Source organism: Myxine glutinosa, chromosome 2, assembly GCF_964187855.1.
Source record: "Myxine glutinosa chromosome 2, kmMyxGlut1.1, whole genome shotgun sequence".
Lineage (NCBI taxonomy): Eukaryota > Metazoa > Chordata > Myxini > Myxiniformes > Myxinidae > Myxine > Myxine glutinosa.
In genome coordinates this window covers 246,418,614-246,436,702 of record NC_136262.1, presented here as the reverse complement: position 1 = coordinate 246,436,702, position 18,089 = coordinate 246,418,614, and the positions used below count along the sequence as shown (strand labels likewise).

Here is an 18,089-nt window from a genome sequence, read left to right as displayed (position 1 = left end):
AAGATGTTATATTTGCCGAGCGGAGGCTCCGCGACCGAACAGTTATTCCCCGACTAACCCGATTCAACCCCAAACGTTGGCCGTATCGCACCGCAGCTGCTCAATATGGAAAACTCTAAAGCGACCGAATGCAAAGAGGAAGAAGACATACAGAAGAGTAACTGGGTTTATTATTTACACATATAAGCAAGAAGAAAGCAGTCACGTTTATTTACAGGCACATGAGACGCAGGTGACACAGTGAAATCTTTAGCTTATACAAGCTTAATTACCTACCCAGGACAGAACAAACAAAGACGACTCACACGGGGAATGATGACAGGAATTGGCTGGAAGGAGAGGAAAGTCCACTGGGTCCGGCAGCACGATCCGCATGTTGGGCAGCCGCCGTTCCTTCGCGGCCCTGCTCCGAACTGCCGTCCTGGCCCCTAAGCGGCTGGCGAGCGTTGTTGCTGCTGCTGCTGTAGACGCTGCCGCTCGCGAGCAAGGTGACGAATAGCAGGCTGGGTGCTTCCTTGGATGATCTCTGCTTGTTGGACCTCACAACTCAGCTCTTTCTTGGACCCTCTCTCTTCTCAGCTCATCTGCCTTGGACCTTTTTGCGACTCTCTTAAAAGCTCCTCTCCTTTCTCAGCCCATCTCATGTCTCTCCCTCCTTGTTTCAACTGCTTGGACTCCCTCTCGTCTGCCCTTGGGAACGCCCCGCCGGCGGGTTATATAGGCCCCGCCCCTCAACCTTTTCGAACCTCCCCCAAACGTTCTCTCTCCGCCCTCTCAAGCCAAACCCCTTGTTCATGGTTGGTCCCGTTGGGCTGGCTCACTCCTCCCCTCTATGACGAGGTGGAGACACGCCTTTCTTCTCCGACCCTGCCTCGTGGTCAATGGCAGCAATTGGAGGGGAGGTAATTGCCAATCGACGAAAAGGGGGAATGGAGGTTTTTGGGAATGGGAATGAAGGGAATCTATCTCTTTCACTGGTGCAATGGAGTATTTCAATTAATGGGAGACACAGCCTTACCCTAAAACACATAATAAGATATAACTATCGAACAGGGGTATTCTATGATTGGCTGACGTGTATGCTTTTGGACTAATTATGGGACGCCCTTTTTACCTTTATACAACTCTGGAGGCAGGAGGGGCCATATCCAACAATGTTCATCACCATCTCCAATATAATACAACACAATCAAAAAAATGCAATCCTCATATCCACAACACTGCACCCTCCTCCTCTTAGGCACGTCCTGGGCCTACAACTTTTATTTAGTGTGACACGTAGGTGTAGTTCCCTCTACTTTTAACCTGACCCTGAGTGCGACAGTTTTAAAACATAAATAAATGTGTCCCGCTGCTCCATTGCACCCTGCCTAACAGACTTACGCCCACAGTTAACCGAATTGCGGAATGGTCTTCAAACTACACACTGACGGTGGGGAGCATTATTTACAGTGACGCTATTTTATTTACAAAACTCAACCCAGGACCTGTAATTGTTCTTTCTGGGGGGGAGACAGTCTGCTCTGCATCAATGCACCATGACAGCACCTATAACGCACCAACACACCCTCAAGCACCAATCGGTGCAGTCACCACAGTTCATCAGTGTTCAATAAAAATAACATCAACAACCCCTAACCCTGCAGGTGGTCTCTTGCTCTTCGGCTCCCTCTGCTGGCTATTATTATCTCTACCAGTTGTTGTCATTTTCTTTGCTTTTCTTACTGGCGGCCTATTTGAACTGAAAAATGCACCCAATGTGTCCTTTTTATTTTATTTTATTTATGGCCCACAGGGCCGACTAGTGTGGTTCACCTGTGGGGCATCGGTGCCCTGTGGCCAAGGTCCGCCAGCAAGATTTCGGGCCCTCATGGCCGGTTCCAGCAGAGGGGCCATGCCCCAACCCATGGGGTCCATAAGTGGTGCTCGGCCACCGACATGTGGTTCATAATGTGGTGCATCGATGCAGACAGCTGGTTCTGGGAATTCCGGGCGCACAATGGAGGACTCACGCACGCTCCCCTCGGCGCCCAATGGTGCACAGGTCATGTGGGAGACAAAAGGGGGAAGACAAATGAGCGAGGGGTAAGGTCACAAGGGTACACATCAATAAAGCAATGCAAGGCGAAATGCGTACGGAGGGCAAAGTGAGAAAACTCGTCCCTACCGTACGTCACCCCCCCTGTCACCTACACTACCCTTACCCCATATGTACAAAATCTACACATTACAAATTCGTCACTACTGTCACGTCTCCCCATATTTCCCTTATACCAAATTCGTCTCCACAATCCCTCTACTTCAAAATTTGCCATCACCCAATTCGTCATCAATCCTCATAAGGAGGAAGAGATGGAACATCAAGCACAATGTCACACCCACGTCATGATGCGTCTCACAATCCAAACATTTGCATCATAAAAAATAATCAAAACATGGCATGGTGTGGAGTACCTGTCACCTCAGGTGAGTGGATGCAGATGGTGCGAGGAGACTTCATCCTAACTACTTTCTAAATGACATTAACACACGTTACACTACCCGGGGTCTTTCCCTGCCAATCCATTGGCCAACTTACACTATGGGTTCTAAAAACCAATTCCCATTGACCAACTGTGGTGCTTCTCAATTTGGGGTCTCACTCCCCCGATTCATCTCCCGGTGCCCTTGCACAATTTCTGGGCTGTGACGTGTAGCTCTCCCAGCAGGTCTACCCACCTGCACACCTCCACCACTGCAGTTGCCACCCGAGCTTACCTAGCTCCTCACCCTAACCTATCTAATTGGGGAAGGCCCCTCCTGGCTCTGTCACCCCTTGGTGCCCTCTGGCACTGGGCTACCCGGGTCCGTCCTCCGGATCCTCGGGCCCCATCCACAACAACTACCGGCTCCCAGAGCCCACCTGCGGCCTCACCTGGCCGACATCCTCACAGTGGTGGAGTGCCCAAACCAACTACACACACTAACAGGCTACACGCCCAGCCATTTCCACAACACTAATGCACCCATCCAACATCATTCTTCCACCCGCACCACAGATGCCAATATCCAACCACAATTTACCTATACCCTCTACCTAACACTTACACTACCCGCCCCGGGTATCCGTGATGGGGGTCCATCCTTCCCCCATTCACACCTTCGCACCATCCACTCCACTCCACAATTTCCACCATACTCACTCCACGACCATCCATTCCAATACTCCAGATATTCCACACTACCATTTATTCCACACAACCATTCTCCATACCTGTTGTTGCACACCTGTGCACTCACACCTGGTGCCACCTGCACCCTCCTCCTCTTCCTGGACCATTTGGTCAGCACGACTCATCACTATCACTCGCTCATACACTGCTCCATCCACCTGTTCAGTTGCACACCTGTGCAATCACACCTGTTCAGTCACACCTGTTCCTCACACACTGCTCAATACACTTGAATACACCTCTAACACTCACACGGCATCATCTAAACTACCTGTTGCCCTGCTAACTTAGTGCTCCCCGTCTTCCCTTTAAACTAAGCACATACCACGTCATTATCATCCACACGAATCTACCTGCGTCCCCACTACAGGTATCCTTGTCACTAACTAATCTTAACGTTACCTAATGTCATCTTCTAGGGCCCTACACACAATATCCTAACCCACGCGGGCTAGTTTTCACTGCCATCAACCCCATAATCTAGTGCTCCTTTGCCCCCCCCCCCCCCTTTGTGAGGGATGACAGAGCTGCCATCCCACCACATCGGGGAGGTCCCACTATCAATTTGGCACACCAAATTTCAGCCAATCAAAAATTTTGCCAATCATCTGCCAATCACCGTACCAATCATCAAATTTTGCCTTTTTCTAATTTTGGGTCCAACACACTAACCTCATCACCCGTCTACTTATTAGATCCTCTCGGTGCGCCAATTCACGTCTACAGCCCGGCTTCGTAAAGCCGAGCAATGAATGCGGGTTCTTTGGTGCCGGCGGCTGGATGCGTCCGGCATTCGGTGCAGGGACGGGGGCTTACGCGTGCCGACATCCCACGCACCACCTCGGCGCGGAGCCATCCAATTGCCCGATCTCGACCTGCCGGAACGTCTCAATAAAAAGTGGTCGCCATGACGACCCTTTCTATTGGTCTGCCCGTTCCGCCTAGCGGAGCACGGACGCGGCCCTTTCGAACCCGCCGTGGTTCGGATCCCCGCTGGTCCTCGCGGCACGCGAAGCTGCCCGACGCGCACCGAGGGCCCGATTCGGCTATAAGTCGCTCTAACCGCTAACCCGGTTACCGTCGATGCCTCACCTGCATGCTTACACGCATACGCTACCCCTTCCTTGCTCATACACCCAGCTGTTCCCATGCTCCTTGTCGTACCTTCTCTTACACACCTCGGTACACTCATTCCGCTCACAGACTTGGTCACACACCTGACCACCGAACACCTTTGCACACATTCGTCGCTCGCACACCTCACCAACACACCTCTTCGCGCCCCCTTCTCGGTCACCTCCTCTGTGACAATCACAGGTGTGCTCTCACTCGCACACCCAACCACGTGCCTCACTACTAATTCCAGCGTGCATTCCCATACACGCTCTACCATTCCAGGTGTGCATCCTTCCATTCCAGGTGTACATCCTCGCTCACCTGTCACAACCAACTCACGCTCCGTGTCACTCTCACTACTTTCACCACCACTCTTGACAGCGCACTCACCCTCACTCTCGACAGCACACTCTTTCCTCATGCACCCGTCCGTTACACACCTTTCTTGCGCACACTCTTGCGCACACTCTCCCGTTACTTCCTCTGTAACATTCACCACAGGTGTGCATTCTTCCTTACTCTTGACAGCGCACTCTTTCCCCATGCACTCGTCCGTTACACACCTTTCTCGCGCACACTCTTTCGTTACTTCCTCCGTAACACTCACCACATCGCGCTTCCATGTGCTCCCTCGCACACGCGCTATGACCGACTCACTCTCGACAGCACACTCACTCCTTGATGCGCACTTTTCCCTCACACACCCCATGGTCGGACATTCTCGCACACCTCTTTTTTCGCACACCAGACCTGTCGCACACTTCACCAATGGCCTCTCACGAACACCCGGGTCCACAACAACCCCCAAGCCGACTGAAGCTCCCCTCACATCATGTACATTTCCTCGTATATCGCCACTCACCTTGGCACCTCGTCTCCTCACCTCTTTCGCCACCTGCAAACTCTGTATTTGGTTAGCGAGCACATCATTATGAGTTGAGCACCGACCTTGTACATATTACATCACCTCCTCCTGGATTTCTCTTTTAGTTTCTGTCCGTCTCTTCTTAATTTCACTCACCCCCTCTAACACCTCCTTTAACTTTTGCTTCACCTCTTTTATTTCCCGGTGCGTCTCCTCAAGTTCGTCCTCTAAGGCTACCGTGACCGTCTCTATGTGCGTCCTCACCTGCCCGTCCTTCGTCTCCATTACCTCCGTCACCTCGTCCAACCTCATTGTCAGTCCCTCACGTACCATCTGACATTGCTTCTGTGTCGCTATTAAGTCATTTTTAATTTATTTTTGTGTCGCTTTTAACCCTCCTAGTACCGCAGTGTTCCTTTGAACCTGCTCCACTAACTCCGTTTGTCCCTCTGTCAGCTGTTCCACCTCCTCCGTCAGATCTTCTATTCCCCCTTGTAACCTCGCCGTTCCATTTCTCACCTCTTTCTCTATACGCTTTTCGCCTCGCTTTACCTCCTCGCGTACCCCCGAGACCTCACTTACACCTCGTCGTATCTCCTCTTTCATCTACTCCCTCTCTTTTGTAGATGCCACCCTCATCTGTCCCAATTCATCCCTCTGAGCATCCAGTTTGGTTTCTAACCCGATTTTCACCTCCTCTATCTGGTTCCCCATCTGTTCGATTTCCCGGGTGGATTGCTCCCCTATTTCCCGCAATTTGTCTTCCATCCTATTTTCTAACCCCATTAACCCATTTTTCACCCCCTCTAACTGATTCTCCTGGGCAGCCATTCTATTTTCCACCCCCGTTAACCCATTCTTTACCTCTTTTATCCCGTTGTCTAACCCCTCAAATTTCTTGTCTAATCCCTTAAAATTATTGTCTAATCCCTTAAAATTATTGTCTAGCCCCTAAAACTTAGCTTCTAGCCGTTCCCCCATTTCTCCCATTTTGCCCCCCATTTCTCCCATTTTGCCCCCCATTTCGCCCATTTTGCCCCCCAATTGCTCACTATCAGCCCTCAATCCCACAATTTGGTTTCCCAACCGCTCACTCTGAGCCCTCGCTTCGTCCCTTATTTGCTCACTATTCTTGTCCATAAGGGCCTTCATTTGGATCATAAAAAGATTCCAATCTACCGGTGGCGCTGCTACGGTCGCGGGCGCGGCAAAATTTGGTGCCGCTACACCCACGTGCGCGAGGACGCCATTTTGTGCGTCTGATACTCCCTCAACCACATTGCCAATGTTCTCCTCTACTTCGTCCCTCTGATCCTGGGTTACTCCTAACCCCTCCTCTAGCTCACCCACCGGCATCCGATCGCCTTGACCAGCCATGGCGTGATTTCAAAATTCGGGTTTTGCTTTACAACACAAAACAAATTTCCAGCTGCTTGTAATTTTGAGCGCGTTAAGCGCGCTTCGGGCCTCGTATCTCACTCCCCGACACCAATTGTTACGGTAATAACACAATTGGTGTCCAATATTTGGGCTAAATAAATTTAGTCCCAGGTTCGAATCCCAACTCCTGACTACCAATTGTTACGGTACGCGGTTAAAGATGTTATATTTGCCAAGCGGAGGCTCCGCGACCGAACAGTTATTCCCCGACTAACCCGATTCAACCCCAAATGTTGGCCGTATCGCACCGCAGCTGCTCAATATGGAAAACTCTAAAGCGACCGAATGCAAAGAGGAAGAAGACGTACAGAAGAGTAACTGGGTTTATTATTTACACATATAAGCAAGAAGAAAGCAGTCACGTTTATTTACAGGCACATGAGACGCAGGTGACACAGTGAAATCTTTAGCTTATACAAGCTTAATTACCTACCCAGGACAGAACAAACAAAGACGACTCACACGGGGAATGATGACAGGAATTGGCTGGAAGGAGAGGAAAGTCCACTGGGTCTGGCAGCACGATCCGCACGTTGGGCAGCCGCCGTTCCTTCGCGGCCCTGCTCCGAACTGCCGTCCTGGCCCCTAAGCGGCTGGCGAGCGTTGTTGCTGCTGCTGCTGTAGACGCTGCCGCTCGCGAGCAAGGTGACGAATAGCAGGCTTGGTGCTTCCTTGGATGATCTCTGCTTGTTGGACCTCACAACTCAGCTCTTTCTTGGACCCTCTCTCTTCTCAGCTCATCTGCCTTGGACCTTTTTGCGACTCTCTTAAAAGCTCCTCTCCTTTCTCAGCCCATCTCATGTCTCTCCCTCCTTGTCTCAACTGCTTGGACTCCCTCTCGTCTGCCCTTGGGAATGCCCCGCCGGCGGGTTATATAGGCCCCGCCCCTCAACCTTTTCGAACCTCCCCCAAACGTTCTCTCTCCGCCCTCTCAAGCCAAACCCCTTGTTCATGGTTGGTCGAGTGGGGCTGGCTCACTCCTCCCCTATATGACGAGGTGGAGACACGCCTTTCTTCTCCGACCCTGCCTCGTGGTCAATGGCGGCAATTGGAGGGGAGGTAATTGCCAATCGACGAAAAGGGGGAATGGAGGTTTTTGGGAATGGGAATGAAGGGAATCTATCTCTTTCACTGGTGCAATGGAGTATTTCAATTAATGGGAGACACAGCCTTACCCTAAAACACATAATAAGATATAACTATCGAACAGGGGTATTCTATGATTGGCTGACGTGTATGCTTTTGGACTAATTATGGGACGCCCTTTTTACCTTTATACAACTCTGGAGGCAGGAGGGGCCATATCCAACAATGTTCATCACCATCTCCAATATAATACAACACAATCAAAAAAATGCAATCCTCATATCCGCAACAATATATATATATATATATATAAATGGAGGCTTGTATAGTTCCCCTTAAATATCACGTCAGCCTCTGACATTCCACATGAGTATGTGTTGCGATTGTATCGAGCCTGCCATTTGGTCAGTTTGAATGTGGCACACCTGCTTGGCCATCTAACTTAAACCTCCCCGACCGCCCCCCCCCCCCCCCCCTCCCTTTGTTGCAGGCTCTGAAGGCTTTGCCAGAGTTTTCGGACATTTTGCACATCAAGGCGGGTTACGGATGACGACGGGCCCATTCGACCAGCAACCTTCTGTCTAATCTGCATTTGCCATATTCGAGAACATTTTGACTTGGCACTGTATCATATTGGAGTGGTGCTCCTTCGTTGACAGTATGCCGCCTTTTTGTTATCCTCGCACCATATTATGGCGGGTACATTTGCATGAAATTCCGCCATTCTTAATTCCTTAACATCAACTACAATCTATGTTGTCAAGTCACGACTCAAATTAGTTGTGCAAGGTGGTTTTAGGAAGGGTTGGGCTGGAAGGATGGCCTGGAGGTATGCACACTCACCTCCAGGCCATTTATCCCTGGTTTGAATCCCGGCCCAGCTGCATGGTCATCCTGGTGTTTCGCAGGCAGGGCGAGGCAGCATTGTGGTTGACATTAAAGATCCCACGGTGTCCTTCATGAAGAGTAGGCCCGCTATCACTGGCACCATGAACAAATTCCAAATTCCTGCCCTAACCTACAGGAGACACCATCAGTGACACAACCACACCCCCAGCCAATGTTGCTACTCGTAGCCATGAGCTGCATTCGAAAGGAGCAAGGAGGGTTCCTTTTTGGTGGATGATTGATTGGCACCATGCTTTGGTGTCAAGCTGTCCATCTTTCATAAAACTACCATGCCAAAAGTACCAAATTGTGTCTAGTTCGTGTGTATCGGTTTCAACAACACACTTTGTAAACATTAAGGTCTGGAACTGCCTTAATCTGTTGGACTTACCGCAGCCCCATGCTGTGCTGTTCGGGTTGGGGTTAGGGTTAGCCTCTTGCAAAAGGCCTTTTGGGCTTCTTACCCGATGTTATATAAGCTTCCTTCTTTTCATCTTTTACCATTGATCAGTTTTCTCCTGGACCATCAAATATTTATTTGATCCTGACATTCTGGACCCTTTTCTCTCCATCCGTTTGACAATCTCTAGTGGCCTGGTCATGTTCTTCGACCCCCAGCGGCAGGCCGCTCACCTTTATCGCCTTAAGCAAGTGCTTCTGATGTCTTAGCACAATGCTGTTTCTCTTGAGAGATTCGAAAAGACAATGAGGGTACAGAGGCTTTGCCAATAAATTGTACTCATTTGAGTGTCATTCATCTTGCGTTGCATCACGTGTACATCAATATAGGCCTAAACCACATTATTATGGTGAGGCCATTCTATTTACAAGAACCATTGGCTGTGCCAATCCAGAGTTTCAGAGTCATGCATAGCAAAGCATCTAGGTTGTTCTGCTGCAGGAGATTTCTTAATTTAAGGTTCTAAGCAGCCATTATCGCAAAGAGGGCCTTGTTCGCTTTGGGCCTTGTTCTCTGCCTCAGCGCAAAAGGGGTTCTTTGCTAACGCATTTGGTCGATGATAATGTGCAACCTGCTTTACCAAACTGTAATACTACTGGCTTATTACACAGGTGTTTATGATGAAGAAGAATGTGCTAACATCTTTACCTGCAATATCGTGGCAAAGATAAACGAGCACTGTAATTATGACTGCAATAATGATCTACACTTGTTTTAACAGCGAATCTCTCGTTTTTGGTGAAGAAGAGCTGGGTGTCACTTGCAATGTTACCTTTTTCTGTTTGTAAATTTTGGAATGTTTAGAGGATGGTAATAAAGATGAGCCCTTTATGATTCTTGGAAATGCAGCATGGGTCTTTTTACCTGCCTATGGAATTCTTCCCTCCAGGTATTCAAGACAGCTGTTCACCACCATCTAAGACTGTCCCCAATCCAAAACACCATGATCTTTTCTACCCTCCGTTGACCCCACCCAAGTCCTTTCTCCTTCCAATTTTCCTTCCTTGGGGTTGCCTACTGTATTCATCTTGTCCACCCCATGCGTTGCGTGTTCTACGTCTAAAATTTTATTGTATGTGTACCAATTATGTTTAGTCGTCACCTTCAAAGTAATCTCCCTGGGATTCTATACACACTTAGCAACATCGCTGCCATACTTCAAAGCACTCTTGGAAGTCATCTGAAATGCCATTTATCTCATTGGTCACAGTCTTTGGAACTCTTCTTTTGATGCAAAATGAGGAGGTCCTTTCATTGGAGTTTCGGATGTTGGTCAGATCGGATGACAATTCTCACCCTTTCAAAACGTTGTCTGTTTTGGCAATTGATGGGCGTCCCCTACCACGCATCGTTACTGTCTGTTGTCCCTTCCGCAAACCTCTTTGCCCACTCAAATTTGCATAATTTTGACGTTATGTCTTCCCCGTACACCAACTTCAACTTGTTGAAAATGTCCATGCCACTTTTGTTTAGTTTTACCAAAAACTTAATGATGATTCTCTGTTCCACAAATGTATCGTAAATTAATCATTCATCACAATTTTGCAACAAATAAAATTTTAACAAAGCTCCAGTATGGCTACAAAACACAATCAATCGATACATTGGCTAATACAGTACTGACAGGGAGATTATGATGCACATCCAATAAGGAAACCCAAGCCAGTGCTGCCACCTGTCCAGAAAAAACATCAATCCTGGAACTTTATTGTCAGACCTTGTATGCAGGTGCAGTATAGTGTATTAGCATGTGTCGATTGGCGTGGTGTTCAAACGAATTAACCAATTGAATGTTTGTCCAAATGCTGCTGTTTCATTAACTTTGTACAAGTCGACTTGTAGAAGTTGATGACGTTTGTGTTCAACTTGGTAAAAAAAAAAATATATATTTTAATGTAACATGATGACACGCTCAATGACCAGAATATGATTATTGGTGGTTCGTATGCAGCCTGCGGATTCTTGGCTGCATCATTTTCCTGGAGCCGGAGCTGTGCCGCTGATGCAGTATCCCCCCTTCTCTATCTCTCCTCCCTGCTCCTCCCCCTCCTCGCTCCCCCTCCCTGCCTCATCCCCTTCCCTCCTCTCTACCCCTTTCTCCCTCCACCCTCCCTTCTTCTCTCCACCCTCATTTCTCTCTCTCCCCTCCATCCTCCCTCCTCTCTCTCCCCTCCACCCTCCCTCCTCTCTCCCCCTCCCACTCCACTCCCTTTCCTTCTCCTCACCATTTCCTTCTCCTCACCGTTTCCCTCCCTCCTTTCCCCTCCCCCATTCCCACTCCCCTCCCCCCCCCGTTCCCCCCTCATTCCCCCTTTCCCCCTCCCCTCTCTCCCCCCTTCTCTTTCTCCCCCATTTCCTCTCCCTTCTCTTTCTCCCCCTTCCATATATATATATATATATATATATATATATATATATATATATATATATATATATATATATATATAATTATATATATATATATATATATACCACACGAATGTCATCATAAAAGTTAGCATTAACCACACAAATGTCATCAAAAAAGTTATCGTTAACCACAGAATTGTCATCAAAAAAAGTTATAGTTAACCAAACAAATATCATCAAAAAAGTTAGTTAACCACACAAAAATCATCAAAAAAGTTAACGTTAACCACACAAATGTCATCTATGTAACTATGTATGAGACAATATTTTAGCTGAATTTTTTTCTCCATCAGTTTTTGCATGAATGAAAATTCACAGAAAATAAGAAAAATGTCCGCTAGTAGGGAGCTGCAATTCCCACCCCTGGGAATACCCTTAACCTGTTGAAACGTTATCCCACAAAAGGACACAAAAGTATTAAATAAAATAAAATTAACAGCAACCTTAAACTTCTGCTTCTCCAAACAATGAAAACTTGAGTATTTCTTTTTAGAAAAGAATGTTCTATCAAACCTGACATTAAAAAAACTTATTAAAAGAGGTAAAAACCTTGTCATTTACTTTGAAGAGTGAATCCCTAACTAGTGATAAATCCAAATTTGTATATAAAGTCGAAAAATCAAAAACCTTAACTGACTTGATATTGAGTCATCTAATCCTATATAAGAACTCCAAAGTAGAATTTATGCTCCAGAAAGTGTTAACACCAGAATTCTTCTCAATTATAACCACCTTTAGAGGCCATTTTTCCCCGCAAAGCGGGGGTTGGCCTTTTTCGGGAACCATGGTTGTTGTTGTTTTTTGTCCCCTTTTTGAAGCAATGTTTTACGGCCGGATGCCCTTCCTGACGCCAACCCTTTTTGCCGCCTTTAACGACAAACAGGGAATTACCAGTGAACTGGTACTCAATTAGCCGACCTCGGAAGGTATGAACAGGCTGAGTCAACCCCCCTGGCGTTAATTCAGCGATCGACCGGGATTCGAACCCAGGATCCTAGGATCCTAAGCTGGCACTGAACTGTTCCCTAACAACTTGTAAGCCTGAATGAATGAATGAATGATCGTTTTAAGGCCATTTTTCCCGCTGGAGCAGTCCTTGCAGGTCCCATGACCTCAAGGTTCTCTGTTTGAGGCAATGTTTTTATGGCCGGATGCCCTTCCTGACGCCAACCCTTAGTCGCCTCTTACGATGCGCAGGGATACGGTGTACCTATGCTAAATCGGGGTACACACCGGGATCATTGATCCCAGCAAGCTGGTACTCACTTTGCCGACCTCGGAAAGATGACAGACTGAGTCATTGCGTCAACCCCCCTGGTGTTAATTCAGCGATCGACCAGGATTCAAATTCAGGATCCTAGGATCCCAAAACAACTTGTAAGCCTGAGTTAACTATAACCGATAACTGTTTGGTGGTACACTGCATGGCACCAGCTGTAAACCTATACTTGTATGGGTTCTTATGAAGTTTGGGGATCCCAGAAAAGCCGAGGAATACAAAGATTTACCTCTTTACATTTAATACTGAAATTATTAACTAAATCTTCCTTATGCTCAGAGATAATATCCTGGAGCGACTTATGACGAGGCACATTTGTGCTATTTCTTGTACTAGTGAAAGTAACCGGATCAATGCCGAACTCTCTTAATAAAACCTCAACATAAAACATTTTACAAACCACAACAAAATCATTAGCCGGAGCTATGACGTATCTATCATGCAGATCCTGAACATCTTTATGAACACTCGGCTTGTTCAACGCTGGTTGAGACCGACTCAATGAAAGCAAGCCCAGACGACTAAAAAAACTTCATTAACCCTATTTTCCAGGACTTCAACAACTCTGTTAAACCATACATCGAAACTGTTCACAAGTAACTTAAACTTGGTGCACATTCTGTTAACAAAATTAGAGACAGAATCTACAGTCACATGAAAAAGTAAGTACACCCCATGTAAGGTTTTGACTTTTTCAACATATTTCAACATACAGCTATTTGATCTTCATTTCAACAATATTGATAGATAAAGGTGATGTAATACAACAAATATCATGAAATATTTACATTTTGTAGTCCATTGTATAATTTAAATAAACATAAATGCAAATTTCGCATGTGGAAAAAGTAAGTACACCCTTGGCTCTAATAGGTGGTATTGCCCCCTTTGGCAGAAACAACCTCAAGTAGGCGTTTCTTATAACTGTCTACCAGTCTCTTGCATCGACTGGGAGAAATTTTTGCCCACTCCTCCATGCAGAATTCTTTTTTTTCTTTTTTTTTTTGTATACTGAATCGAGGCTCGTGAAAGAGCTAACATTTATTTCACAAACAAATCAACCAGACAAACAAAATATACAAAAAGAGGGAGCGGAAGACAAGATGGGGAGAGAAGGGGAAGCACACAAACACAACATTTGAGAGCAGGGAGAAGTGTGGGAGGGAGAGGGCTTGGGGGGAGGAGGCGTGGGAAGGGGGGGTGGGAGAGGTATAAAACACAACGGGACCAAAATTCGCGGGGGTAGAAAAGATCAAGGTTTTGGATGGGGGAGGATAAGAGATGGTGGTGAACAGCTGTTTTAAAGACCTGGAGGGTGGAGTGGGATTGAAGAGAGTGAGGGAGTTTGTTCCAGAGGCGGGAGAAAAGAGGAATGAAGGAGTGAAGGTGAGCAGCGAGTCTTGATTTTGGCAGTTTAACCATAAGAGGGTTGCAGGCAGATCTTGTGCGACCTGTAGGAATATTTGGGGGACAGAGCCCAGAGATTGCTGGGGGGGGGGGGCAAGGCCGGAGAGGAGTCGGCAGAAGACGGAAAGACCACCAACCTGCCTGCGGTGAGTGAGTGAAAGGCCCTTGGAGTTAGCTTCATCGCGGGAGATTCCAATGATTAAATTATTTCAGCTGTGCGATGTTTGAGGGGTTTCTTACATGCACAGCTCGTTTCAAATCCCCCCACAACATATCGATGGGATTTAGATCCGGGCTTTGACTTGGCCATTCCAGAACCCTCCATTTCTTTCTTTTCAGCCATTCCTTGGTGGATTTACTGGTGCCCGGATTTACTGGTGGATTTACTGGGCATGCCCGTACTATATATATGCCCGTACTATATATCTATCTAAAATTATATCCCCCCCCTCTATTTACATGAAATGGTTTGGTCCATTCGCAACGCCAAAGCGAACGGCGAACGGCCTGCGAGTACAGTGACAATCCCCCCCCTCTATTTACATGAAATGGTTTCGTCCATTCGCAACGACCACAGAACCCCCCCCCCTCTATTTACATGAAATGGTTTGGTCCATTCGCAACGCCAAAGCGAACGGCGAACGGCTTGCGAGTACAGTGACAATCCCCCCCCTCTATTTACATGAAATGGTTTCGTCCATTCGCAACGACCACAGAACCCCCCCTCTATTTACATGGAATGGTTTGGTCCATTCGCAACGCCGGCACACGCGATCGTTCGCTGCTCTCTGATTGGTTGAATCGTTTTTTGGACATAGCTCGGTAAGTAATTGTCCGATTAATATGAAACCTTGAAAAGGCACATCCTCGGGTCCCCAGCAATATACCTGGCAAGTTAAAAGTATATCGGACCCGTGGTTGTCGAGAAACAGCGGTCACAGACAAACGTACAGACAGAGATTACTGGAATTATAGATAGATGTTTAGGGTCATTGTCATGTTGCAAGGTCCACCGTCGGTTGAGCTTCAATTTTCCGACAGATGGCCTCACATTATCCTCAAGCACCCTCTGGTACAATGAAGAATTATATATGCACATTACACATTATAGAACATTACACATTATATATGCACATTATATGTGCACATTATATATGCACATTATGTATGTACATTATGTATGTACATTATGTATGTACATTATGTATGTACATTATGTATGTACATTATGTATGAACATTATGTATGAACATTATGTATGTACATTATGTATGTACATTGTGTATGTACATTATGTATGTACATTGTGTATGTACATTATGTATGTACATTATGTATGTACATTATATATGTACATTATATATGTACATTATATATGTACATTATATATGTACATTATATATGTACATTATATATGTACATTATATATGTACATTGTATATGTACATTATATATGTACATTACATATGTACATTATATATGTAATCGGACCAACAGACAAAATCACTCATCGAGGGCCACTTGGCAAAAGAGAACAAAGTAGAATGGCACTCAGTAAAGCATTCTTTTGGCCTCAAAAATAATTCGTGGTTGAATTCAGTGACCTGTTGTGCAAATCGTCTTCAAATTTCAAGTGAATTGGATAAAAATTGATTTTAGAAATCTGAAAAGGCTGTTGACCTTTTGGCCTATGTTGACCTCAAAAATTAGTTGGTGGTTGGTTTCAGTAAGCTGATATGCATGTCCTATTCAGATTTCAAGTCAATCGGATGAAAACTGAGGATTTTAGAAATTTGAAAAAGTTGTTGACCTTTTGGCTTATGTTGACCTTTTGGCTTATGTTGACCTTTTAGCCGACGCTGATCTCAAAAATAGTTAGTGGTTGAATTCAGTTCGCCGATATGTAAATCCTGTTCAAATTTCAAGTCAATCGGATGAAAATTGAGGATTTTAGAAATTAGAAAAAAAAGTGGTTGACCGTTGGCCGATGTTGACCTTTTGACCTCAAAAATATATAGTATTTTGTCGAATCACGAACTCTACCATTTGGTGAAGTTTTGTGAAGATCAGTTTCAAATTGTGACCTGTAGGCAAGTATAAGTGAGCGGACAGACAAACACACAAACACACACACACACACACACACACACACACACACACACACACACACACACACACACACACACACACAAACAAACTCACAAACCGGAGTGATCAACATACTTGCAAAAAAAAAATTGTCTTTTTTTTGCCAAGTAACAAAAGGACTCGAATGCAACACCCCCTCCTCTGGTGAGGGTAAAAATATAGATCGTGAAGGATTAAAAGAACAACAATGAAATAGAGCTCCTGCATTTAAATTGTATTTGACATCAAGAAAATTGTCGTTCTCCCATGTTTATGTTTTTATCATATATTGCCGTGTTTATCATGTCATTCATTATTTTGGGGGGAATGGAACCAACAGTTTCACGGTAAATGGAAACAAAATGGCGTACATGGCCACGTGATGGGAATTTTCCAGCCACGCCATTTTGCAACTCTGTATATATATGTATATGTATACATATATATATGCAAGTTCAGCCCAAACAATTTGAAATCAATCATTCGACTGTCCAGAAGATCATCTACAAGTGGAGAAGATTCCAAACAACTGCCAGCTTGTTCAGGTCAGGCCGCCCCAGCAAGTTCAGCCTGGGAGCAGACCGCACGATGCTGAAAGAAGTCTCTAAGAACCCCAGAATGTCATCACGGGACCTCCAGGTAGCTCTTGCCACTGTTGATGTCAAAGTGCACGAGTCTACCATTAGAAAGAGGCTGCACAAATTTGATCTACATGGGAGGTGTGCCAGGAGGAAACCTTTGCTGTCCAGAAAGAACATCAGGGCAAGACTAAAGTTTGCTGTTGAACACCTAGGCAAAGACCAGCACTTCTGGAACAATGTGCTCTGGACAGATGAGTCAAAGGTAGAGCTATTTGGCCACAGTACCAGAACACATGTTTGGCGAAAACCAAAGACAGCATTTGACCAAAAGACCCTGACACCAACTGTAAAGCATGGTGGTGGAAATATTACGGTTTGGGGCAGCTTTGCTGCATCAGGGCCTGGGCAGCTCACCATCATAGAATCCACGATGAATTCTTCATTGTACCAGAGGGTGCTTGAGGATAATGTGAGGCCATCTGTCGGCAAGTTGAAGATCAACCGAAGGTGGACCTTGCAACATGACAATGACCCTAAACATACCAGTAAATCCACCAAGGAATGGCTGAAAAGAAAGAAATGGAGGGTTCTGGAATGGCCAAGTCAAAGCCTGGATCTAAATCCCATCGAGATGTTGTGGGGGGATTTGAAACGAGCTGTGCATGTAAGAAACCCCTCAAACATCGCACAGCTGAAATAATTCTGCATGGAGGAGTGGGCAAAAATTTCTCCCAGTCGATGTCAGAGACTGGTAGACAGTTATAAGAAACGCCTACTTGAGGTTGTTTCTGCCAAAGGGGGCAATACCACCTATTAGAGCCAAGGGTGTACTTACTTTTTCCACATGCGAAATTTGCATTTATGTTTATTTAAATTATACAATGGACTACAAAATGTAAATGTTTCATGATATTTGTTATATTGTATCACCTTTATCTGTCAATATTGTTGAAATGAAGGTCAAATAACTGTAGGTTGAAATATGTTGAAAAAGTCAAAACTTTACATGGGGTGTGCTTACTTTTTCATGTGACTATTTTGGTGGGCAACCCCCCTCACCTCCCCAACCCCGTATACCTCCTCAGACCCCACTTTTTTATTTATTCCGTGAACAAACATTGATACATCATGGATGATGAAGGTTGTTGTGAAGTTTCATCAAGATGGCGTGTGTAGTTTCTGAGAAGAAAGCAAATACCTATTTTGGGAGGCAACCCCC

The 18,089-nt window shown here is 45.9% G+C and overlaps 1 protein-coding gene across 1 annotated transcript in view; it reads left to right on the top strand.

Moving 5' to 3' along the window:
• Positions 1-9,907, top strand: part of LOC137420687 (F-box only protein 41-like) — a 168,841-nt gene extending 158,934 nt beyond the window's left edge. The window contains exon 14 of the mRNA XM_068105963.2: positions 8,210-9,907. Within this exon, the coding sequence (XP_067962064.1) occupies positions 8,210-8,269 (60 nt within the window). The 3' untranslated portion in view covers positions 8,270-9,907. The remainder of the gene's footprint in view (positions 1-8,209) is intronic.
• The last annotated feature ends 8,182 nt before the right edge of the window (positions 9,908-18,089 follow it).